At 37.9% G+C, this 27,134-nt stretch overlaps 1 protein-coding gene across 4 annotated transcripts; it reads right to left on the bottom strand.

The window, feature by feature from the left end:
- Positions 1 to 588: 588 nt before the first annotated feature.
- On the bottom strand, positions 589 to 21,607 carry PANK3 (pantothenate kinase 3). 4 transcript variants are annotated; one of them, XM_081292680.1, is made up of 7 exons: positions 21,237 to 21,606; positions 10,589 to 10,941; positions 9,470 to 9,723; positions 7,612 to 7,788; positions 4,971 to 5,094; positions 2,650 to 2,775; positions 589 to 1,672 (listed from the first exon to the last, which is right to left on the bottom strand). In XM_081292680.1, the coding sequence occupies exons 1-7, from the start codon at positions 21,262 to 21,264 to the stop codon at positions 1,622 to 1,624; spliced, it is 1,113 nt and encodes a 370-aa protein (XP_081148806.1). In that variant the 5' UTR covers positions 21,265 to 21,606; the 3' UTR covers positions 589 to 1,621. The 4 variants fall into 4 exon arrangements, 3 of the variants coding, with proteins under 3 accessions (XP_081148806.1, XP_081148807.1, XP_081148808.1); XR_014021755.1 differs by lacking the exons at positions 589 to 1,672; positions 2,650 to 2,775 and adding exons at positions 6,059 to 6,092; positions 6,895 to 6,942 and having other exon boundaries at positions 21,237 to 21,607; XM_081292681.1 differs by lacking the exons at positions 589 to 1,672; positions 2,650 to 2,775 and adding an exon at positions 6,059 to 6,092 and having other exon boundaries at positions 21,237 to 21,607.
- Positions 21,608 to 27,134: the final 5,527 nt, after the last annotated feature.

The following is a 27,134-nucleotide window of genomic DNA, read 5'->3' as shown; positions in this document are numbered from 1 at the left end:
ATACAAACACCCAAATTAGAAACATTCAAAATGAACTCAATGGCATTTCAGCTGAAATAGCCAGTCACGCCAACGGAAACATTAAAGCAAGAAATGTGGTCAGAACATCTTTAGAATGGCTACTGAGCAATCTGAATTTAAAGTTCTGAAAAGTCAAAATTACAACAAGACCTTTCCCATGCCCACCCCACAAACACTATTATTATTCACATGTTTGTGTCTTAGGTAAACTGAATTTTAAATGTTTGAGTACAAAATGTGAAAAGCACATGGAAAAATATCCTCATGAAGTATCTCTTGACAGTCTACTGAACAACTCTGGGATCTGTAAAAACACATGGTTAACACCCTGAAATTTAACATCTAAAGTCTTCTAAGTACATCCAGATTTGCTGGTAATGTACAGAGGCGAATCATCCCCCCAGGTCTTTCCACTTTCCAAACTGATAGCAACAGACTTGAACAACATCACTGAACTACTGAGCCACCAAAATGTTACTGCCAATGTAAAAGCTGATAATTTTTGTAACATTAAAAAAATGAATCCAAAATAGAGAATAAATTCCAGGCAAAATAATTTAAAAAAAATTTAAACTACAATTGCTTTTATTACCAAATGTAGGAAACACTGATTATTTTATAATTCTGCAATACTGCCTCAGACTCTCAACATTTGAAAACACCCATTTAGAATAAATATGATTCTGTTGTTGTTTGTAATAGAATAGAATCTTTAGCTTTCACTGTTCACATTGAATAAGCAATGTGTTAACTTTAGGCATGATAATTTAGTGGTAAAAACAGCACAGAATTATTGATTCACTCAAATCATATTCCATTTGAATAGTCTAAGGACTTCATCAGATTACAAAATAAGTAAACTTTCAATTTAAAGATACAAACATTTCAATGTGTTGATTAAATTAAAAATACAGAAAGTGTGATGTCACCAGACGGGTGCATTTTCCTACATTCATTCTGAAATTCAGGGTAACGTATAATAATAGTATTTTAGTTAAATAAATGGCATTTGAGGAAAGTTATACTTCTGGGCAAAGATCACATAGAACATGCTTTTTTGAGGAGGATGTGTTAGAAAAACTACAATAATTAATATTGCCTTAACATTTCTAAAATCACATAAAATCATCATCTCTGATTGCCATTACAATAAATTTTCATACTGGGTATATTACTGTCTGCTCACTAGTAATCAAAATGCATAAAACGGATTCAAAACAAATATTCAAAATCAATTATTTTTCATAAGTGAAACATTTCTGAGACTTTAAGATTCGTGTCTTGAGCATATAGTACTACAATGCTGGCTACATAAAATAAATAGAAAATCTTTCTGAGAGGAAGCTCAATAATCAGCTATATTGCATTTAAAGAACACTTGCTATATACAGAAGGGAAAACACTTCGACAATACTTCATGTTACAGAGCTCTCTCTTTTAATATGGCATTCGTGAGCTTTCCATTCTGACATTTTAAAAATTAACAGGAATAGTGAAACTCTTTTATCCTTTGGTTCCCAAGGACAAATAATGCAGTTACAATGCCTCTGGTTTTAGTTCCTCTTGGATGACATTCATTAGCAGAGAAATTTCTGATGTTTCAGCTGAAGTTTGGCAGCCCGAGAAGTGCACCAACTGCTCCAAAGTATCCCTGTATGATTTTTAAAAAAACTGTTTAAACACACAGTGCAGCTTTAAAATTACCATACAATGCTAACCACTTACTAAAAACCATATTTATGTATCATATATCTGTTCCATAAACTGCATTTCCAATTGTCATATTGTTATACAAGCTTCTTAGAGTGCATTTTCATATACATACACACACACACACACACACACACACACACACACTTCTGAAATAAGTGTGGCTTTTAGACATTGAAGTTTCTAACACCATAAAGCAATTCGGTGCCCCTTCTACTCAATGAACAAAGTTCCTGTGGACCTGACACGACACATGGAATTGCACAAGAGTGTATCATATCATTCTGACCTGAACAGTGAGAGCACTGACGAGACATGGATGCTTATAAGCACATAATACTTTGAACCTATATTGTTAATTTATAATAATACAATATTTGTCTTTGATTACTATAAAAAGATAGAAGTTCACTGAACTCAAAATATGATATGGACTGCTAACTGCTCAGATTACAGTGTTGGGGATCAAACCCAGGGCCTCTTGCATGCTAGGAAAGTGCTCTCCAATAAGCTATATCCTAGCCTGGAAACTGTTAATGGGGGATTAAGAAACAAACAATTTGGGGCTGGGGATGTGGCTCAAGCGGTAGCGCGCTCGCCTGGCATGCGTGTGGCCCGGGTTCGATTCTCAGTACCACATACAAACAAAGATGTTGTGTCCGCCGATAACTAAAAAATAAATATTAAAATTCTCTCTCTCTCTCTCTCCCTCTTAAAAAAAAAAAAAAAAGAAACAAACAATTTAACAAAACAAAACACCCACGAATTCTACAAGCAGGACTCCCATCCCTCAGTTAAAACTGAAGTAAAGGAGTCAGTCTTCTACTGAAGTAACAATTATAAATAGCAAGGTAAAAAGCAACATATCAAATTTACACCTCAAAGCACACTATGAAAGCACAAAACATTTTGCCATACCTCATGTTCTAGAAACAATGCTTTCAATTGACCTTTGGACCAATAATCCAGTGCATATGCCAAAAGTTTCATTGACAGAGTATTGACACGTAAAAAGTTTCCAACAAAGACAACTCTGTTTATTTTCTAAAAGAAAACAACAAACATAGTGACTTGTAAAAGAATTATTAAATAGATTTTATAACACAAAGGGTTTACAAAATTGTTATTTAAAAACTCTAAACTACCTTGAATTAGTACCCAGTATATTCCTGCATAAAGCTCTATAATCCTGAACATTTAGTTAGTGTTGGACAGGTCATTATAAATTTGTCAAAAACCCAAAGAATGTACAGCACCTAATGTAAAGAATGGACTCAAGTGATGATGAAATATTAATTCAAATTCATGGACTGTAAGCAAACGCACCACTCTGTTGGGGGATGCTGATAGTGGGGGAGATGTAGAAGGGAGTAAGTGTGGGAGCCCTGTATTTTCCACACTGAGTTTTACTGAAAAGCTGCTCTAAGTCAGTCTACTCAAAACAACAACAACAACAACAACAAAAAAAAGTGACCTATTACTAAAAGTGGCCAACAAAAATTCAATACAAGTAATCTGGAGATCTCTTACTAATGAGATAAACTGAATCAAACCAAGGAAAAGTGGCTTGTTTTTTTAACTGGTGCTGGGTATTGAACCCAGGCCCTGGAGTGTGCCAAGCCTGGGATCTGTTGAGTTATGACCCAGCCCAAAGGGATAGTATTTTTAAAAGTATTTAAGGTCAACTGCAAACATGGCCAGTATGCTGCAAAGCATGTGCAACATGCACACCATCAATCCCATTCTCTGATCCCAGACTGACCCATCAACTCATTCTGTAAGATTCCATAATCGTTAATTTAGTTTTTTAGGTGCCGCTATTGAGGAAACTTGTATTGGAATGTCCAGAAAACCTGTTCCTACTCATAAAGATCCCAGACTATTGTCAGCCCTCAAAGTAAAATATTCCCCAAATCTCATTAACCACTCACTACACTGTAATTAGGACATTTAAAGTAAGAGTCTGAACTCCCCCCCCCCCATGGCACTGGGGTTTAACTCAGGGGGTGATCTACCACTAAGCCACATCCCCACACCTTTTAAAGACAGTCTTGCAAGTTGGTAAGGCTGGCCTCAAATTGTGATCCTTCTGCCTCAGTCTCCTTGGCTGCTGAGAGTACAAGCATGCACCACTGCACCTGACCAAGAGTCTGGATTTAAATTATTCAGAGAGTTTACCACTTGTTTTCTCTGCTAGAGCCTCTCTCCCCCAAATATCAGTAAGCACGGCTAAATTTGCCTTAGGGTCAAAAAAGATTTTTTTTTTTTGTTCTTAAAAAACTTTATATAATGATTACACTTTCTAGAAATCCTTCACTCAATTACTCAGCAACTTGTCCTTAGCCACTCTCTGCCCTATTGAATTCTTATCCTCTTTTTTTTTTAAAATAGCATTTATCACTCAATACACACTAAACAATTTACTGAATGTCACTAAATGTAAGTTCCAAAGTCAGTCATCTTTGTTTGCTTCACAAATATAGCAAATTCCGAGTGCCTAGAACAATGCCTGGCACATGGTATTTTATAAGTATTTAATCAATTAATAAATAGGTGAATGAACAAATGAAGAGTTCCTTCAAGAAGAAAAGTTTCCAATCCATTTGAAGTATCTGACATTTGTAAAAATTAAATGGGCAAATATATGTTGTATGATGGTGGAATTATACTTATTCTCTTCCAAGTAAAAACACCCCAGCCATGTGGCTGGCCTATCAGCATATCCTTGTCACATAGCGAATAGTTTATATCACTCATTCCCACATGAAGAACAAGTCTCGGTGCCTTCATAGCCCTGTACAATGCTGCTTGATCCATATGCAACAAGGCAGCACTGTAAAGAAGCCGAGGGCAGCAAGAATGCATCCAAGGACTTCTCTAGGTGAATGCTACATTAACAGCAGAAAAATGCTATCAATAATTAGCTACCTCAAAAGGTCCAAGGATTTTTTTTTCATCCTTAGGAGATTTAGGCTGTGTATTTCTGAAAAGGTTTTTGGGTAAATATAAAACATAATTTGTTTACTTGCTCTACTTCAATCTGAATTATCTGTCAATTAATTGTCTTTCAAGTTAATAAAACAATTGGGCAAATAACATTATTTAATTTAGAGTTTAGGGATTTTAATACATATCTCAATTCTAGAGGCCTTGTTAAGGAAAACAAAGGAAGATCTGTTAGATGAACAAAAAACTCAAATTTATGTTTTTCATAAACTTAAAATTTCTTCTTTTTTTACCTCATTAACAGCACACATTCGTGCCACAGAGCCAATATTATTGGTGATAGTAACTAAAGTAGCTCTTGCCAGATCTTCTTTACTAACAGATTCTCGCTTTTCCTTATAAATCATATTTCCAAAACTGCAGAGAAATGAAAAACAAGGTTAAATCCACTGCCAACAAGCAACATTAGTATATGTATCTATAATCTCCATAATTTTGTAACATTAGAACCTAATGAGTAAAAACATATAGGGATAAGATAAAAACTAACTGGGGATGGGATAAGATAAAAACTAACTAACAAAAATCTATATAAGGAGGTTGGGGTGTAGCTCAGTAGTATATACTATACTACTAGCCGAGCCTGTGTGAGGCCCTAAATCCAACCCCCAGTATGCTTCTAACCACCAACTCCCCCCCCCCAAAAAAAACCAAAAACCAAACAAACAAAAACCCACCCAAACCTACAGAAGAACCAAAGTAGTATCTTTTAAGGTTAAAATTAAGTCTAAAAAAAGAAAAAACAAACAAACAAAAACACAGTTGCTACAAAGAAGCAAAGATTACCAAATCATTTACATTTAAACTTAATGCATAACAGTGAAATTAAATGGCTATTGTTTTAGGAAGCCAATAAAAATAGGAAAGTACATTCTGACTTAATTTTAAAAATTCAAAGTGTTTTAAAAAATATCTCAGCTTTAATGTCAAATTCCATTTCATTTAATCACAATAAGCATTTATGACATACCAAGCATTGTGCTAGGGACACAAAGGAAGTAGTTTGGTTCTAGTGCAAGCAACATCCAATAAAATAAAATACGAGCCATATGTAACTTCATATTTTCTATTAGTGATATTTAAAAAGGTAAAAACAAACAGGTGAAATTAATCTTGATGGTATATTTTATTTAAGTCAATATATCCAAATATATAGTCATTTCACCATGAGGCACTCACTAACCGCACTCCAAGGTTTGATATACGTGAAGTTAGAGGTTATCATATGGACAATGCAGGCCTAGACAGAGGACGAGAGAGCAACAAAAGCACTAACTTTAACAGGAAAAATACAAATATGCAAAACCAAACCATAGGCTACCTTAGGAACACAAAGGAAAAAAGATCCTATATCACTGTGGTAAGAAGAAAGAGTTGAGAAGGCATGAGGGAAGATTTTTCATCGTAAAAGGAACAGTAAATTAACCAGAAAAAAAGAGAAGGAAAATCCTAGGCAGAGGCAATTAAAGGTTACAGGCACACAGAAATGAGATCTGAAAAACATCTATGAAATCAAAAGTGTCGGTCACTTGTGCAAGGTAATAGAAGCCACTAAGGACTACCACTAAAGGGCACTGGATGCCCTGACAAAAAACTTGGAGTGTATAAGCAATAACCAGTTAAAAAAATATAATGGGAAATGAAAATGGCAGATGAGAAAACAAAAATTATTTAGGAATAAATTTAAAATGCAACTTATATACATAAATAAGACTTTTCCCAAACTTAATAATTTATAAGCTGTAATGAAATTCCAGAAAAATAAAAAAATAAGCTTTCTTTTATTTTTTCTATAGAGAATGATTATAAAGTTCATATGGAAAATTAAATAAGGAACGTGTATGACCAGCCATTCTGGATATTAAAGCCATTTTTATGTTTCTATGAATCTAAGGGTATAGTGCTGGTTTAATGGAAAAAAAAAAAAAGAGCCAGTATATGATATTCTGACATTAGCAGAATAAATAGAAGGACTATTAGGTGTCAGGGCCTTCTGAAAAAAAGCAAAATGGATCTGTACTGCATGTAAAACTATAAATTATAAGTAAAAATTTATATTAATTCAAAGATCAAAATAGAAAAATAATACCACTAAGGTACCAGAAGAAAACAAGGGTTTATTCCTTTATATATTTGGAATGCGGAAGACTTACTTACTATGAATCAATATCCAGAAGCCATGAAAGAAAAGACTGATAAATTCAACTGTTTAACAATCCAACAGAAAAACAGAACAAGAACAATCACTCACAGAAAAGAACATGTAAGATTCTTAACCTTACTTACTCTAAGAGTAATGCAAAGTAAAAATTATTCTAAGGTGCCAATTCTCTTACTAGATTAGCAAAAATTCAGAAGTTTGACAACAGACTACTGGGGAATCTACAAGGAAAATGAATAGGCATTATGATCTCTTGTGGGTCAGAGTGAAACAGTACTGCTTCTGTGGAGGGCACTCTGCAGACTGCAAAAAAGCATCTGCATTCCTACTTTTAGGAACTTATCTTACAGATAAGCCTACATGTATACAACATGACAATATGATATGGGGAGTTTTCTAGAACCTCTGGCTACTTTAGAGTTTATGCAGCAAGCCATAATAGTGCAACCTTTTGAATAAGAAAAGGATGATGAGGATATATATTTGTATTTGCACAGAGCAACACTGGAAGGATTCTTCAGAATAAACACAAATGATTTCTTACTAGGTGCACTCAGGGTAAAGTTTTTACTGTACATTTAATTCTTAAACTACATCAATGTTCAAAGTTTGGAACCTAAACAGGGTAAGAAAAAGCACCCTTACAACTCCCTTAAACTACTGCTTTCCAAAAGCTAAATAAGCAACTTGAAGAACATAAGCATTAAACTTACCTAGACGCAACAGTCCAACCTGGTAGACCAAATCTTTCATAATCTCCTCCATAAATATCACGGACCAGTTTGTCAGCTTGGGTGCTGTCGCCTTTGGATGCCATTTCAAGGGCCTCTTCAAAACTTTCACAGCCAGTCAGTAAACTGCATAAACCCAGAAAGGTACCCCCTCCAAGGCTAAAGAGAATAAAGAAAATTTGCTAAGTTGCATTTATATACTGTTTCTTTCTCCAAAGTGAAAGAGTACAGTATTCATTTACTGAAGTACTAAAATATCAACATAATGAATAAAAGCAAGAAAAACTGATAAGTAAAATCAAACTTGTCAGATCAAAAAAAAAAAAAAAAAAAAAAAAAAAACAAAACCAAAGAGGGAAAAATCTCTTGCCATTCAATACTTTGTAGTTGCCAAAAATATATTTGTGTGTGCACTGAAAGATAAATGTTAAAAAAAAAAAGTACTATATGAATTAAAAGAGAAAAACTGGTTTTAAATGGTTTCCAAGAAATGATTTTGTGGAAGGCAAATTTACTTACCAGACAGGGCTGAAATCAATTCAAAGGCACTTTGATCTATTGCTGGTGAGGGTGAAAAACAGTACTACTGATTCTGAGGATACACTCCATATTGCAAAAAAGCATTTGCAATCCTATTTTTGGGAATTTATCTTATAGGTAAAGCCTACACATGTACAAAATAAGACTCTGACACAATACAGAAAGATTTCTAGGATATATGGCTACTTAAGAATATATACAGGGGCTGGGGTTGTGGCTCAGTGGTAGAGTGCTTGATTAGAATGTACAGGGCCCTGGGTTCAATCCTTAGCACCACATAAAAACAAAATAAAGTATTTGTCCATCTACAATGAAAAAAAAAAAAAGAATATATACAGTATGCTGTGAGACATATTAACATCTAACATGACCCCAACACAAATACCATGAGGAAATTTATGTCTAGCTTGTCTTTATGCTAATGATAGAAATTTACTTGGTACTATTATTTTCTGGAAATGCTCACAAAATTAAGTCATACCTATTCTCTAAACTCAAAATCTTTGCTCCCGAATTTCACCTAAATTTCTAGCAAGTTCTACCCGAATCCCACTGAAGTTAGTTAAAAGATTGAATTTCTATCTTTCAGAGTAACCCCCCAAATAGGAAATACTTGTGATACTTTGGCAGAGTTTCATTGGAGCTGAACCTCAACCACCATAAAAAATAAAGTACTAGCTGGGTGCAGCGGTGCACGCCTGTAATCCCAGTGGCTTGGGAGGAGGATCAAAAGTTCAAAGCCAGCCTCAGCCAATGCTGTAGTTTAAATGCAAATCTATTTAGCACATAGCAAGGTTTAGACTTAACATTGTATCTACAGAAAACTGAAAAATAGGGAAAAAAATGCTCTGGAAAAATAAAACAAAATATAAATATATTGTCACTTCCAGCAAATGCTCTTCTTTTAAACTCTGGAGAAAACATTATTGGAATCATTACAAGAAAAAAATAATCAGTCACCATTATGGAAATGTTGATGCCAACTGATGCTGACCAATAATATAAACATTTAAAAAATTTTAATTTTAACTGAGCCTTATAAAAATATATTATCTCCAACATTTTAACTTATGTCATATTTTGTTTCGCTATTGCACAAATACATGTAATTTCCCTAGTGAAACTAGTATCGATATACTGATTTCACAATCAAGGGCATAGCTCAGTGATGGTGCATTTGCTTATTATTAGCATGTGCAAGAACCTAGGTTTGATCCTCAACACACACAAACACACAAACATACACTAAAACAATATGAATATATGAATGCTGCTTTAATAAGACCAAAAAGGTTGCTACCTTGTCCCAGTCACTCGTTTGTAGTTATCTTTGGAGTGGACTGCTAAAATACTGACTCCTGAACCAATGTTCACCACCAGCAATGGATAGGGATCATCCAGGTTAAAAGGCATCTTTTGGCATCGTTCAGGTTCTGAGGCATTAGCAAAATAATAGCACTCTGCTTGTCCATTGAAACTGACAGAATCTATATACAACAAGCCCTTTACAAGGCAGTCAAGTTCATCCAGTTTGTGCAGGTGGAGGTTTCCAATCTGTGAAAAAATTAACAAAAATCTGAATAAAAAAAAAGAACACTGAAAATACCCGACTTGACTATACTGTATAATTTTCACATACTCTACAAAATTTCATTACCATTACTCCCATATTTTCATTTATTTTTGTTAGTTTAGTGTGAAAATTCCTCAGATTTTTATCCTTTGACTCTCAGTTGAGAGCAGTATTACCTCTGGGGGCATTTTAGTTTTCAAAAGATGGGGAGAAGGCAGGCACCAAACTGATATTTAGCCACACATTGCAATGGTAGAACAGTTCTGCAGAAAAACGAAGAATCATCCCATTGCTGCACTTTCTTTAACTGTTTTGCCAGACATTTTTGTGGTGGCAGTAGGAAAATCTATTTATGATTACCTGGGTCTATGTAAGCACAAAGTATTTTATCCACTTACCTACCTACCTAATATGTATAAACCCAAAGAATTCTTCACATGGTAAGGAATATTCACTAGGCTCAACTGTGCCTCTGCTGTTTGGAATTTTAATGTCATTCAGCATATTGGAATATGATGTCACCATAATCAATGCTACTTATGGAGTTGACTCTCCAATAAACATACCATAACCATCTGGCATTTGTATCTTTGGTATTGTTCATGATGAATCTACATATAGATGCAAGCACTAACTACTTCATTTGTCCCCTGGTATGATCATATCACCTATTCTCATACTGATATGAAAACACCATAATTTTCTGTCTTTATATTATAGTTTGAGTATGTCTTTGAAATTCATTTAAGGTTAGGAAAGAAAGTACTATAATGTATTGAACTTTTACTTAGAATTTACTTGTCTGTATGGTCTAGAATATCATATTCTTGAGTAATAGATACTTACCGTGCGAAAATCTTCTTCAAACTTGTAAGCACCACCTCCTGTAGCACATAGCACCGTTTGTAATGTTGAGAAGTTTTTGTCTCTTCCCATTTGGATAAAAGTAGGCAGGTCATGGGTTGGAAATCTGATAAAGTGCAAGTTCCCTCTTCGGCCAAAAAGTGTTAAATTCTTCAGTTCAAGGTGTACATCCCGAATGCCAGTGGATCCATATGCTACATTAGAAGTCAAATATTTCCGAATACTTTTTAAGCTCTCAACTTCCTCTTGTTCTTCCTCTGCTGTGATATCAATAGGTTCAAAATATGAGAGCTTTACTAGAGTTCCCCCAATGTCCATGCCAAACCATGGGAAAGCTGTGAATTAAAAAAATAATAAAAATAAATATATACCTTGATACCAAAAAATGCAAATTAGGAAAGAGTAATCAGTCACAAAATTCATTTATCCTGAATCATGCATTCAGTCAAAAATGATGTTACCACATATAACTCACTTTTCAACTTCAGTTTTATTTGTACATTTTCTAAAATCTTATACTTAGAGATGGCCAAGGGCCTTTTCATTCCTGCTCTGATAGGCACTCCTTTTCATTTATCAAATACTCACCACATGCCCCAGGAAACAGGAAGAATCTGAACTAATTTTGTTTCAATAAATAGGTCATCTCACCTCAGGCTGGAACAGCTTTCTGTTTCTAAGACTTTAGTATAATAAAATTGGCCCATAAGCATGTCAAATAACTCATGGGAAATATGCTTTCTTAAAAAGAAACCTTTTTCTTTGCTTGTTGAGCGTTACTAAGTTTCCTTGGTACATGTGGTTAATAAAGCTGAAGGCAAGTCTACTCAGGGACAAGTACATTAAGACAGTATCATTCAGGTCTGCAACTAAGCTCTCACTAACTGGACTATATAACACTGAAAAGCCATTTATTAACATCTCTGAATATTACTTTCCTCAATTCCCTTCAGTAAATAATTATTAAGTAGCTCCTCTACCTCTGGTAATAAAAAAATTAAATGAGTAAGAAAAATTTCCTGCCCTCCAGGAGAGTTTAATCTAGCAGAGGAATATAAATACAAACACACAAGAGAATCAAAATAAAGTTACATATACAGAATTGGCCAACAGAAGGAATTCTAAATTCTATGCCTCTATTTAAATGTAAAGGAACGAAAACAATAACAGTCTATCCAAAGGCAAATAGGAATAATTCAATATGGTTAGGTAATCAGGGTTGGGGATACATACAGCTCAGTTGGTACAGTGCTTGTTTTGCATGCATAAGGCCTTGGGTTCAATCCCCAGCAAAACACACACACACACACACACACACACACACACACAAATATCCTTATGGTTAGGTAATCAGGAACACTGAAGTTCAACAGACAGGGCCCAATCACAAAGGGCATCGCATGTTAGGCAAAGGAGCTTAGACTTGAATCTGGACAATTCAGGGGACTATACATGAATTCTCAGCAGGAAAGTAGTACTGTCTAGCTACAAATTAGAAAGCTTATTTAGTGGCAGGGAGTAGCAAAGACAAGAGGTACTTAAGATGTTGCTGGAAAGAGAGGCCAAGTTATCTTACATCTAGTAGAACAAAACCTACCTAGGTATTATTTCATAAATGACTCTGCTTTAGCTGGATCTACATACCATTTGAGAATCACTGGTTTTGGTCACCTCATCCCTCATGCTATGACATTCAGTTCTATAATGTGATTTTCTCACATTTATCAGTCATGATCCTTATATAGGTACAAGGTAATATTTTGTTTAAAGCACAACTGTTTTAAGTTTCCATAAAAAACTAGAGTTGACTTTACTGAGTACTCATTATATGTCATAAATATGCTAATGTATGTATGGGCTCATTCAACCCTCAACATCCCTATTATAAAGTTGTTCTAGTGTGTTCACATCACAGATGATACATATCACAATCTTGCTTAAAGTCAAACTTATAAAGTGACAGAGACATTGTAATGAAAAAAAATGACAGGATTTCACCCTAGAAAAGTCTATTTCTGCTTTCTCTAGTATCTCAACCACTATGATAGAGAATCAAAAATAATGTAATAATTAAGATACATGGATCACAACATGCTTGACAACAAAATATTAAACAGTTTTTATGTGAAAGTCGTCAAAGAAAATTCTAAAATTCTATTTTGTTTCTAAAATACATTTTACTGGGCTGGGGATGTGGCTCAAGCGGTAACGTGCTCGCCTGGCAGGTGTGGGGTGCTGGGATCGATCCTCAGCACCACATAAAAATAAAAGATGTTGTGTCCATCAAAAACTGAAAAATAGGGGCTGGGGATGTGGCTCAAGCGGTAGCGCGCTTGCCTGGCACGCGTGCGGCCCGGGTTCGATCCTCAGCACCACACACCAACAAAGATGTTGTGTCCGCCGAGAACTAAAAAATAAATATTAAAAATTCTCAAAAAAAAAAAGAACTGAAAAATATTTTAAAAAATTCTCTCCTCTTCCTCTCTTAAAAAAATTAAAAATAAAAATACATTTCACTTACTTGATACATATGTAACATTAGAAAACAGGAAAAATGATTAACTAGAGGATTTTACACATTTCTGTATTCTAAAATTTATATTTATTAAAATTAGTCTAATTGCTTTGGCTAGAGTTTCAAGGATGATGATGAATAAAAGTGGTAAAAGAGAACATCCTTGTCTTGTTCTAGTTTTTAGAGGAAACGGTTTGAATTTTTCTCCATTTAGAATGCTGCTGTCCTTGGGTTTAGAATAGAGAGCTTTTACAATGTTAAGGTATGTTGCTACTATCTCTAGTTTTCTAGAGTTTTGAACATAAAGGTGTGCTGTCTTTTTTTCTGCATCTACTGAGATGATCATGATTCTTGTTTTTAAGTCTATTAATATGATGGATTACACTTTTTGATTTCCATATGCTGAACCAACCCTGCATCCCTGGGATGAAACCCCTTCCCTTGATCATGGTGCATTATCTTTTTAATGTTTTTGTATGTAGGGATAGGAAGGATAGTATAACAAAACAGACATTATTATTTTATGTATATGTGTGACTGCATGACCAATGTGATTCTGTAACATGTACACTCAGAAAAATGAGAAATTATATCTATGTATATCAAACTACACAAATGCATTACACTACCATGTATAATTAATTAAAACAAATAAATTAGTGATTCTGAATGTAAGAAATAATTCCCATTATCTTCTGGAGAAAAAGCTTGTTTTTTTGTTTGAAATCCAAACTGAAAATTCAGAGCTACATTAAAAACAATCAAAAAAAGAAAGACTTTTTTGTCTGGGGATATAGCTCAGTTGGTAGAGTGCTTGCCTTGCATGCACAAGGCCCTGGGTTCAATCCCCACTACCACCACCACACACAAAAAAAAGGCTTTTTTAAAAATAAAATGACTTTACATGCTTGGGAAGCATAGAGGAGCAAAATTCCAAACAAGCACTATACTTTTACATCACCTATATAGACTGGTGTAGATAAGCAACATATGCAGAAGAAATTGACTGAATTTTCCCAATTTTGTAAAGTTGCTAGCAATGGAATCCATCTTAAATGAATAACACACTCTGGAAATAAACAGCAGGCATTTACAGAAACCATATAGTAATGTATCCACAGGTATAAAGAAAGGTGGTATCACTAAGTTTTGTTTTCAGTTTATTCATGAAATCTAGAATTTCTGCTTTAAGAAAGTCATGTAGGTTGGGTGCTGTGGCAGTGGTCAAATCTATGAAACCAGTGACTTGGGAGGACAAGAAAGGAGAATTGCACATTGGATTTCCCCAACTGGGCAACTGAGACCCTGTCTCAATATTCAAAAATGTTAAAAGAATAGAGGTGTAGCTCAGAGGTAGAAAAAAAAATTAACTTAAGAAGTTACAGATCACTTCCCTGACCCTAGCCCCTACCCTTTGTTCCAATAACCAGTTGTGGGAAACAGTAATACCAACAGAAGGGGAAATCTACACCAATTTGCTGTGAAACACACACTCAAAAGAAAACAAGAGCAGATACACTGATACAATAAATCAGAGAAGATTCCTTCAGAATTGACCCAAATCTGTTGAAAATAGATGTAATAAGGACACTTTCCAATAAGCATGGGGTAAAACAACAGAATCTTTCTGAAATCACTTAACAAAATGAATTCTATCCGTGCACAGTGGCCCATGCCTATAATCCCGGTGGCTCAGGAGGTTGAAGCAGGAGGATTTAGAGTTCAAAGCCAGCCTCAATAATTTAGCGAGGTGCTAAGCAACTCAGTGAGACCCTATCTCTAAATAAAACAAACAAATAAATAAATAAATAAATAAGGCTGAAGGTGTGGCTCAGTGGTCAAGAGCCCTTGAGTTCAATCCCCGGCACACCCCCCACCCTGAAAAAATGAATTCTGATTGACACTTGATTCTATAAAATTTCACTGGAGGGGTGGAAATCACTATTGCCACAAAAAGAACATTTTGTAATAAGATATTTTCTACCTGGTGAGATACCATAAAGCCAAATACCTGTTTTTCAAAATTCAAAGTACATTAAAAACCAATGATTATGGATTTTTTTCTCTGTGCCTAATGTCAAACAAAAGTGTCAGATATATTCTGAATATATACCATACAAATAGAAAAATGTCACCGAGGGCATCAACTACAAAGACCTAGTAGGTTCAAAGTTCATGCCATTTTTATTCTCAGCCAGAAGCGTTAGGTCCCAGGTTTATAAATACCCCAAAATGCATGTTTTTGAAAGCAACCTTCCAGCTCAACAGTTCCATGAAGAACTTTTAATTCTTATACAAAACCATGAACTAAAGTTCAAAGGAACCTGTCTAGACAAATATTTCAAGTTTAATAAATACTAGGGAACAAGACACAATCTACTTTTCTATGGCTATGAATGGGTAGCCAGGTTTCTGACTTATACTGACTACCCCATCATGCATGCAGTGAAATGTTTATAAAGACACATGTACAGAAGATGACTCTAGAGAACTACTGAAAAATGTTCAGGAGAGTGTTATTTCAGTGCATGATGGTGACCACTCTGTAATTCTCGTGGTGGTAGAGAAGGTGATTAAAAACACTCTCTGAAACAGGCAGCAGAAAGTCTCACTTGTATATGTGATTGGTCCCTCCCTCTGTGTCCCTATTGACAACAATCCTGTTTTTTCAAGTCTGAAGTACATGAAGGTGTTAATCTGCTTACTCTTTCACAGAGAATGAAAACCACTGCTTAGGTACAATTATCATTTAAATAGCATGACCTGGTCCCATATTAAAAAAAAAAAAAAAAAAAGGGTCCAGGATGTAGTTCAGGGGTAGAGTGCTTGCCTACCATACACAAGCCCTGGGTTTGATCTCCACTGTGTTGTGTGTGCTGGGGGGGGGGGGGGGGGGACTAAAAATAAGAATGTCACAAAAAATGTAGAAAAACATTTCTAAATAAAGTTATGTTATTACAGCATGTTAAATCTGTTGTTCAGATTTATGATATCTCTTTTTTAAAACCAGGAAGGTAGGGACTGAAAACAGAACTCATCTCTGCCACTAGCTTCAATTAAAAAAAAAAAAAAGTTGGTAAGAGCTACCTTTTGCAGAGATTCTTTCAACTCAGCAAATTCTGGAATTCGTTTCTTTATGGCAGAGAAATAATCATAGTTGGGCAAGGTGGCTCAGGAGGTCAAGGCAGGAGGATCACGGGCTTAAGGCCAGCCTCAGCAACAGCAAGGAGCTAAGCAACTCAGTGAGACCCTGCTTCTAAATAAAATACAAAAAGAAAAAGCCCTGGGGATATGGCTCAGTGGTTGAGTGCCCTTGAGTTCAATCTCTGGTACCCCTCATCTCCCCAAAAAAAGTCTCAAGAGGAAGGTAACAAGGACACAATGACAAAATCTCAAACATGATCCACTCCCAACTGTTGGGACCTTTTACCTCCCTTAGGACTGCGGCCATTATTGGGTGTTGGCTGAGGCGGACTCATGGGTTAGCATTTCCCTATGTGACCTGGCTGGATTGGTGTTCAGGGTGGGCAGCCTGAAGGTTTTTGACTTTAGTCCCGCCTAATGGTTTAATCTGAAATCTGCCTAGGCCCCTTAGTGATAGTGACGTAACTGCCCCTTATTGGTTCTTGCTACTGTCTTTTCTTACTCCCTCCTATCACTATATAACCTTGTCCCTTACACTATAAAGTTGAGATTATTGCACCTTCACTGTTGACTCATCTCCCAACTCGGAGTGATTGTGGGCCAGGTTGGATGGTGGGCTGGGTGGAGACACTTAACCCTCTCGCTCAGCCCAGGAGACACTAGCTAGTCTAGTGCGCTTCACTATCTCTGTCAGAGGGCGGTTCCAACAGCTGGTGCCTCGGAGATGATAGGCTGGCTCCCACATACCCTTGTCCTGGGGGCGGGGGGGGGGGGGAGACACCCAATATTTAGCAACTTCTTTATTTTCTAGTGGATTTTTGTACGTGGTATTGGGGATTGAACCAGAGATTAAAGCAGTACTTTACTGCTCAGATACATCTCCAACCCTTTTTATTTTGAGACAGATTCTCAGCTAACCTCCAGGCTGACCTTATGTGATTCTCCTGCCTCAGTCTCCAGTCATGTGTATCACTACACCTTTCCAATGTATTATGAAAATCCTCACCTTTTACCATTTTGTGTGTGTGTGTGGGGGGGTGGATTTAAGGGAGGGAAATGAAACTCAAAGCTTTGTCAGTTATAATGAAAATGATGTAAACATAAGAGCATTAAGTACAACCATAGGCCCAACTAATAAGAGCTCCATGAATTAAGAAAAATAACAATTTCCTAAGAAATCAAGGAAGTACATCTACAGCTTTGCCACTTCAGGCTATCCTTTCAGATAGAAAGGACAATTTGAAGTAGGTGATCAGTGCATAAGTAGCCTAATTACTGCATATAATCTAAACATTTCTTCTTTTTAGATAAAACAAGTGAAAAAAAATACATATCTACAAGGCTGGGGTTGTGACTCAGTGGTAGAGCGCTTGCTTCACATGTGAGGCACTGGGTTCAATTCTCAGCACCGCATATAAATAAATAAAATAAAGTTAATCAACAACTAAAAAATATTAAAAAAAATTTACAAAGCAAGCAAAACACATTCTATAAATATAAATAAGCACTGTTATTCAGCCTTCAAAAACAAGTAACGGCTTTTATTCTATGTCTCAACTTGTCGCAACAGAGAGCTGCCATTAGATCCTCACACACAACAGAAATATCCCACTACCACAAATACAGAGCTACCAAGAATTATCATCTTCCTTACCAGGTAGGTCATGTACACAAATGGAAAAACTTGCATGCCCAATTACCCTTTCAAATGATTAAACAGAAGATATCTCCAGAAGGACAGACTGTTAATTTCCTTCTGGATATCTTATTAAGGAGGTAGGGGAAAGGCACTGAAGAGCTGTTTAACTACTACTGATTCCATGCAGATTCCAGCCCAAAGGGATCCTATATCAAAACAGAATTTAAACTTAATTTAGACATAAAGAGAACCTAAATACTAAAAATATTCAAATCATTATGGGGTGTTTTAAGGAACAAAAATCTAAAATGGACATATCTGGTAAATTTCAGATATGCTTTGAGTTCTTAAGATAAAAGATGTTTCACTCTTTTTTAAAAAATATTTATTTTTAATTGGACACAATATATTGATTTATTTTTATGTGTGGCTGAGATCTTGAACCCAGGGCCTCACATGTGCTAGGTGAGCGCTCTACTGCTGAGCCACAACCCCAGCCCCAAAGATGTTTCACACTTAACAATCACTGCTGATGAAAACTGCAGCGTTTTGTGAGAGACTAAGAAAACACCCAACTTCTCAAACCTTCAATATTAAGATTCCTTAGTAAAACTTTGAGTAATTTTTTTAAAGTAAATTACTTATTTCTAAGATAGCCATTTTGGAACCTATTAACTCCAAATGATTTTATTCTACTGGAAATAACAATTCTTAAACAAACTTACAAACAAGTGAAATTATATAGAAGCAGACTGCATATATATGTTGTACAATTCTTTGTGCTTAACAAAAACTTGAAAGCCCTTATCAGCTGGGTTAGCAGAGCACCAATTCGAAACCCACACTATATGGCCTTTAAATATATTCATCACTTTTTTACTATCATCTTGTTAATCCAGCTACACAAGTAAAACATTGAAAAAATCTGTATCTTAAGAAACCATGTCAAGGGCTGGGATTGAAGCTCAGTGGTAGAGCCACCTGCTTAGCATGTGTGAGGCACTGGGTTAGATTCTCAGCACTACATATAAATAAAAAAATAAATAAATAAAGGTCCATCATCAACTAAAAAATAGTATTTTTTTTTTTTTAAAGAAATCATGTCAGTCAAGGTACAAAAGAACACAACTGACTGACTCTCCTTCTGGGGTTGAAGTAACACATAATTTCAAATGCTACTCTTTTAGTTATACAATCCAAATGATGAACCAATTTCCTTAAAAAATATCTGGTTAAGATATGCATCTGGTTTATAACCTGGTAGTAGACTGGTGACATATCTAAAAGTAATGTTTTCTAATACTTAAGTGATTGATATAAGAAAATATGCAAAGCCATTTGTTTAACCACTACGAGTTAAAAGGTGTTAACACATACAAAGAAAAATAATGCCTTCCACAGACTGTCAGTTAAAAAAAAAAAGTATTCAAAAGATGAAAAACAATGATTAACTTGTTTTTAAAAAATAGGAATAACACCTCTTAGGTTATAAATATTTTCAGGACAGTTAAGGGTTTGAGATATTTTATTTCCCACACATCCTAAAACTAGATGCTCTACTTTTTACTCTGAAGAACTTAGTAGGCACCTTCTTACCCATATAAAAACTGCAAATGTTATTTTCAACATTTAAACATATTAACTTATCAGTTTTTCATCATATCTCTATTTTAAAAAATTAAAAATCTCAGTATATCATGTAGTAATAATTGACCTAATTTTAAAATAGGTATTATTTCTTAACCGAAAATTTAAAATTTTTAATAATCATTACAATCTCTTTGAAAGAGATGGTATTCGTATCTGATTAGTTTGCCTAAATCTACACAATCAAATCACTATCATAACAAAGGCAAAGATGACAACTCAGAATATGAATGTCATACAACTCTTCACTAAATGGAAATTCTGAGAGAAAAAGTGTACGTTAAGGGAAGATGTCCAAGTTACTGCATCTGTTGGATGTCTTAGTTTAATTCAGCAACTGTAAACTACCACTGTTTCTACATTGTCATTTGAGGCTTCAAATCACTAGACTCCTTGAACAATACACAAGAATTCAGCTATTATCAGAAATCATCGTGAAAAAAGAAATTTATTAGCAGAAAAGCTATCAGATAAGTATTGTATTGTCTCAAATATTCAGACTATGGCCCTATGGGTGCTGGAGAAAGAACACTGAACTTTGAGCCAGCAATGGATTCTGGACCTCATTAGCAAAGGTTGGTTGGAGGAGCCTTGGAAAAGTTACTCTGGAGGCTAAACAAGTTCATGCACCTGTAACATTAAGACCAAATCATCTCTCATTTGAATAACAATTAGTTTTCAGGGTGCACTGACAGACGGCTTGTCCTGTGAGGTTTACAAGAACCCTGGGGACAATGAAGGCAGGAAAATTAGTAGTGTCCACCCCCCTTTTTTATATAAATAAAAGGATTTTAAAAAGATAAAAAACAAATGAAAGAAATTGAAAGTTGATTGGCTTTTTTTATAAACCAATGATCCCAAAGTTGTATTTTTTTTTAATCTTTATTTTATTTTTATGTGGTGCTGAGGATTGAACCCAGTACCTCACATGCCAGGCAAGCACTCTACCTCTGAGCCACAACCCCAGCCCTGACTGGCTTTTTTTTTTTTTTTAACAGCATAGTTAAGAATTGTTTTTTAAAAGTACATGCATACACGATTAACGAAAAATCCCCGCGGTCATTCACCATAACATTAATAGTGGTTTGCTCCAGGTGATGGAAATTTGGGTGTTTTTAATCTTCTCTTTTGATTACCTAGGTTTTCTAAAACAAACATTAACTAGTTGGTATTCTAAATAAAAAAAGAGCCGAGAGACAATTTGCCCACTGGCAGCTTACATGCTCGAATGGTTAAAAGATCCAATTGCAACAGTTAACAACTCCCAGGAACCCACCCGGATTTCAAGGACACAAGAAGCCCGGAAGCCAGAGGGGGCCGGGGGAGAGGTTGGTAATTGCTCCTCGCTGATATCCACGGCCACCTCGTTCCAACCGGACTTCAAGCTGCAACAGGGGACGGCAGTTCGTAGGACAAAACCCGAATCAAAAACTCCCTCCTGCAAGCTCTCAGACGTCGAGGAGGAAGTGGCGGAAAGGGCTGAGCCGGCTGGCGCTCGCCAAGCATGCACAGGGGAGCAGGGGGCCGCCGCCTCGAAGCCCGGGCTGCAGTGGTCACTCCGCCGCGCTCCCGCCTGGGCGCGGGCTCGCAGCGCCGGGCTCGCAAGCAGGCCGCTCCGTCGAGAGGCTTCCAGATGCGGCCCAGGGGCACCCTCCCCACCCGGCGGGCCCCAGAGCTGTTCTTACAGGGTTTCTTGGCATCCTTGATCTTCATGGCGTCGGCCTGAGGGGCGAGGGGAAGCCTCGGGTCCGGAGCACGGGGAAGAGCGGCGGCGACTTCGGAGCTGGCAGGGCCGCGCCGCGAGGCCCGGCCGGTTCCTCCCCTCAGGCTGGGCGGGGCGGGCCTAGGGCGGGGCAGCGGCGCCTGGGGCGACGCCCGGCCCAGGAGGCGGCCCCCCACCCCCGCGAGGGGCGACCGGGACCGAGCGCGCTGGGGAAGGCCGCCGGCCTCGCCGCTCCGGGGCCCCCCTCAGCCGCTCCGAACAAAAGGCCCCGGTCCCCCGAGCCGCCGCCGCTGCACTGAGAAATAGCCCGCCCAGGCCGAGCACCCACGTGACGCGAACCCCCCTTTTGCCCCAGTGTTCACGGCGCTGCTGGGACTTGTAGTTCTCCGCGTCGAGAGGCACCGCTTCCCAGCCTCAGCGGCGCGGACGGACTACAAAGCCCAGGATGCATCGCGGCCTCTTCTCCCCGGCCCCCGCCGCTTCCGGAGATCGCCTCAGAGTGGTCCCAGCCAGAAGTGGGCGGAGCCTTGGTCACGCCAGCTAGGAGGCCGCCAATGGGGCTCGAGGTGGGCCGGCGGGAAAGCCCCGGCTCCGACCTCTCCGGGCAGCTGCTGCAAGCACAGTACGGAAAGGGAAGTCTGTGGCGACCGCTGTGGCAGTTCTGCCAGTCGCAGGCTTCCCCTTTGGCCAGGAAAGCTGGCCCCAGGGCCTTGGAAATCGCTAAGTTCAGGGCTCCATGCCCTTGCGTACGTTCGTGAGTTAAAGTTATTCCCAAAGAAATCCACTGGCTTAATAGAGACCTTGAGTGTTGGGATTGAAATAATGGCAGTAACAATGTTAACATTTATGGCATGCTTACCATGGCTAAGGCACTTGGCTGACCACTTTTGGTAAATTACTTATTGTGCCATTCAGCAGCCTTTTGAACCACGGATCATAGTTACTAATTTTACATTCCCTTTTTTAGATGGGTCCAGAGCTGGGAAGTTAAAGCACCTGCAGGTTTTTTGCCATTGTTGCATGTTTCCTTAAGGGGCTCTCCAGCCCAGCTCCTTGTTACAAAGGGGAAGCTGACTCCCAGAAAAAAAAAAATAGGTGCTCTAGTAATTACAGCCAAGTCAGGACACCCTTTCCCTATGCCTCCTAGTGTTTAAGCCACCCGCTGGAAAGGGAAGAGAAGATATTAGGATTCTTCTAGCTTCCTTTGCACTCTGTCTCTCAGATAGCCAGGAATTCAGCGACTTTGACAATAGATGGTTTGAGAGTTGACAACAAAGATTGAGCTTGTCAGGGCAAAGAAGCCCTTTTGTCAAAGAGCCTTACTGTCCCTTCCTTGTGGATTGTTATGGTTTAGAAGTGGTGTGCCCCAGCCTTAATTTCTCAACACAGTAACATCAGAAGGTGGGGCCTTTTGGAGATTAGGCTGTGGCTCATGCCTCCTGAGAGGATTTCTCCAGGGACTGGATAAGATGGTATGGACGTGTGTTGGATCTGGTAGGACTTGATTAGTTACCTGAGAGCTGGTTGTTATAAAGCAAGATTACCCTGGTGTTCTGGTCTCTTCCACATTCGCCCACTTGCCACTCTCCCAGAGCCTTCTACTGTGTGATGCCATCCACCATGTTATAGAGCATTATGAGGTCTTCACCAGAACTTCTGTTTCCAGAACTAAAGGCTAAATGAATCTCTTTTTCTGAATAACCCAGCCTCAGGTATTTTGTCAGAACAACACAAAACAGAGTAAGACATAGATAATAAAACAAGGGATGTGAAGAAGGACCAACAGGACATAAATTGCTATTTATGGAGCAACTATAAAATGCTGGAACTTTGTAAGGTGCTTTATTTATTGTTTTAAATTTAACCTTAGTATTCACAACTATCCTTTGAAGCATAATGATTAAGAACTCAGAACCTGAGGGCTGAGGATGTAGCTTAGTGGTAGAGCTCTTGCCTAGCATGTGCCAGGCTCTGAGTTCAATCCCCAGCACTGCAAACAAAACAACTAAAACCCCTCAAACTTGAATTCAAATCACATTCCTATCATTTGATTCTTCATCTCTGATTCTCAGTTGGGACAATGATGTATACATTTTATGGAATTGAGATGGGAATTAAGAATGCAAAAAAAGTGCTCAGCACCTGCCTGTCATATTTGCTAAAAGCTCTGTCCTTGTCCCTGTGCCAATCTAATAACAAGAACACGGTTTTGAGAAAAAGGAAAGGTTTATTGCTTTTCTAGCAAAGGAGAAACACAAGGTCCCAAAGGCTGTGATTCTGTCCATCAGCAGGAACAGGGGATTTTGAAGACTCAAAGGCTTCATTTCTCGTGTTCTCTGTCTGGAGTTGTGATTCACTTGTTAATTTGGGAGACAGTAATTTCTGAGATCTTCTGGTACCATTCTCAAAGTCTGGATTACTTCCTTCCTTCCATTTGGGATTGGAATAATGGCAGTAACAATGTTAACATTTATTGCATGCTTACCATGGCTAAGGCACTGGGCTGAGCACTTTTGGTAAATCACTCAGAGACAGATAACTCTGCCTGCAATGAGGAAGAAAGGTAACCCTGTTTCCCCAGAGATTAGGGAGAGGGAGAGGTTAGGGAAGAGCAGAGAGAAAGGAAGAGAAGGAAACCTGTCCATTTTAAAAATAAGTTGCAGTGGCAGAGCAGCAAGGGTTATAAAATGAACCCCTGTTACAATGTAAATAGTGATTAATATGTTTATTATTTCTATTCTAACAATAAGAAGAAAGATTAAATGTCTGGACTGTTTGCCCAAGATATTTATTTGAGTTTGGACCCCAGTTCTGTTAAGGACTTGTGATTCCATATCTTTTTATTATTTTGATCTCAGATTTCACATTAGTTGTTTAGAATATATACTTTTAAGCCAGGGTGTGGTGGCACACCTCTGTAATCCCAGCAGTTTGGGAGGCTGAGGCAGGAAGATTGCAAGTTTAAAGCCAGCCTCAGCAAAAGCGAGGCACTAGGCAACTCAGTGAGACCTTGTCTCTAAATAAAATACGAGATAGGCCTGGGGATGTGGCTCAGTGTTTGAGTGCCTCTGAGCACAATCCCCTGTACCAAAAAGAAAAAAAGGAATATATATTTTTATTTATTTTATTTTTTTATGGAAACGTCCTTCAAAGCTCTCAGATATGTGACTTGGCAACTGAAAATCCTAAGTGATTGTTTTAGTCAGTTTTTTTTTGCTGCTGTGACTAAAAGACCCAACCAGAACAATTGTAGAGAAGGAAAATTTATTTGAGGTCTCACTGTTTCAGAGATCTTAGTCCGTAGAAGGCTGGCTCCATTCCTTGGGGCTCCAGGTGAGGCAGAACATCAAGGAAGAAGATTGTAGCAGAGATTGTTTCTCCAGATACAAAATACACACCCCAAAGCCTTAACACCCTCAACCCAGCCCCCATATCTGGTTTTCTATCATCTCTAATTAGGTGGTTAAGAATATAATCCAGTCTTTGGAGTCACAAACCCAAGTCAGTATCCCACTGTGGGAAAGCATCATCAATATCAGTACTATCAATCATCATCATCACCACCATCATGATCATGAAAGTACAGTTTTATTCAACAAAAATTAATATTAAATTATATATATATATATATATATATATATATATATATATATATATATATATATTTAGTTGTAGTTGGACACAATACCTTTATTTTTTATTTATTTTTATGTGGTGCTGAGGATTGAACCCAGTGTCTCTCACATGCTAGGCAAGCACTCTACCACTGAGCCATGACCCCAGCCCCACATATCTGGTTTTCTATCATTATATATCTTTTAGTTGTTTCCTGAGTCTTGTTAATGGTATCAGTTTGGAAGTCGCAGGGGAAGCAATACATACATGGCCTTGTATCAAACATATAGTCATGATCTGAGAGGAAGGGGAACTAGAAATTAAAAACCATAGGAATTTGGATAAATCTTGGACATAGGCTGTGGCTAGTTTCGTTAGCCACAGAAACAACTATAAAGTTAGATTTAAGCTAAGTGACACCTGCATTGTTACTGGAGTTAATATAACCTGTTCACTGATTGCTCAAATATAGTGCAATCATTTGGTCTATTCTATGCCAGGAAAATACTGAACTTCAAATAGTGAGAATTCTAGTCTTAGATCAGGCATGGAATGTCTCCTCTCTGGGCTTCAAATTACCCATGTGCAAAATAAAAGGATTGAGATTGTGTTTGTGTCTGCTCTTTGAGGTTCCTTTTTTCAAAAGCAATGAGAGACGTGTTCAGTCAGGTTTTTCCCTAATTTTTCATCTGTGAGATGAACACACTGAACAGTAAGGCTTTGGGGCAAATCTTCATCTGAACAGTCTTTTTTCAGCCCCTGGTGGCTCTAAGCCCACAACCCTCCCAATAGCAGTTGAATTAAATGCATTTTCTCTCTTTTCTAACATGTCCTCAAAACCATTCCTGGCAAAGTGAGTGGGGAGCTGGAATGAGCATCTAAAGGGGCCAGGAGACCATTTTCTGGCCTCAATAATTATTGTCTATGAACCATAATAAATTTAGTCCATCGTGTAAAGTGAGAAGAAGCCTGACATATCCTCATGTTGCTTTTGTTGTGTGGACATTTATAGAGACAGGTGATGGTTTGTACTTAATGACTAGTACTCATACACACATACACACACCCTTCAAAGCCTGGATGCAGCCTGTCTCTAATTAGAAAATAATCCAGTCTTTGGAGTTACAAACCCAAATCAGTATCCCACTGTGGGAAAGCATCACCAATATCAGTGCTATCAATCATCATTATCACCATCATGATCATGAAAGTACAGTTTATTCAACAAAATTAATTAAGTTTTAACTATGTTCCAGCACTAGAGTATGTTCTGGGGGCAGAGAGAATTAAAAAAAAAAAAAAAAAAAAAAAAAAAAAAACAAGAGAAAGAGTAATCAAGTTAACAAATCAATAAGCAAGAATAGGCTGTGATGAATGGTACACAGGGCATCAGGCTGATGTGCTAATAAGGGCTTGGGGCTGTGGGCAAGGAGGCAGGCTTCACCTTGGATCAGATGGTCAGGGAAGCCATGTCTGAGGTGGCATTTAAATTGGAACCTTGCACATTGCTGGTGTGAGCTGTAGAAGCAGCAATGTACATGGAGTCAAGGACGAGGGGTAAAGTCCTAGGAGGTTTAACGGGAAAGGTGACCATGCAGAGCCCTGAGGGCCACTGGAAGACTTTAAGCGTGGAAGTGACATGCTGTACAATTTTAGAGGCCTACCTGGCTGCTGTGTGCGAAGCAGCTGGAGAGGAGCCTTGACTTGGAAATGGGAAGACTAGTCACCTCAGACTCCCACCTCACCTCCCCAGCCTACATACAGTCAGTTGCCAAGGCTTGGGGATACCAGGAGCATATCAGAAACTGCAGGGGCTTGCCTCAGTGTGGCAGCAGCAGAGACGAGGACAAGTGTACAGGTCAAGGGCTTGTCTTCACAAATGCATATTGAATTCTGCAGTGTCCCAGCCAGTGTTCTAGGGATTAGGGACAAAGCTCCTGTCCTCCTGGAGCCTTCACTCCAGAGGAGATATAGACAGCAAATAAGTATCCAGGTGTAGAATATTGTTTTAAATTGTGTGCAGGGGGCTGGGGATATAGCTCAGTTGGTAGAGCGCTTGCCTTGCATACACAGGCCCCAAGTTCAATCCCCAGCACCATAAAAACAACAAAAAATAAATTGTGTACATTTTATGATGATAGGAAACCAGAATACTTCGACAGAGAATAACAGAAGAGAAAGCTGGAGAATACATGAGTGGGAAATCCAGGGTTCTCCTTGGCCTTGTTGATCCTCCAGGACCACT

Source organism: Spermophilus citellus (genome assembly GCF_964194105.1).
Source record: "Spermophilus citellus genome assembly, chromosome: 1".
Taxonomy (NCBI): domain Eukaryota; kingdom Metazoa; phylum Chordata; class Mammalia; order Rodentia; family Sciuridae; genus Spermophilus; species Spermophilus citellus.
The sequence above is the reverse complement of the archived record's forward strand: the minus strand, read 5'-3'. Positions and strand labels throughout refer to the sequence as shown.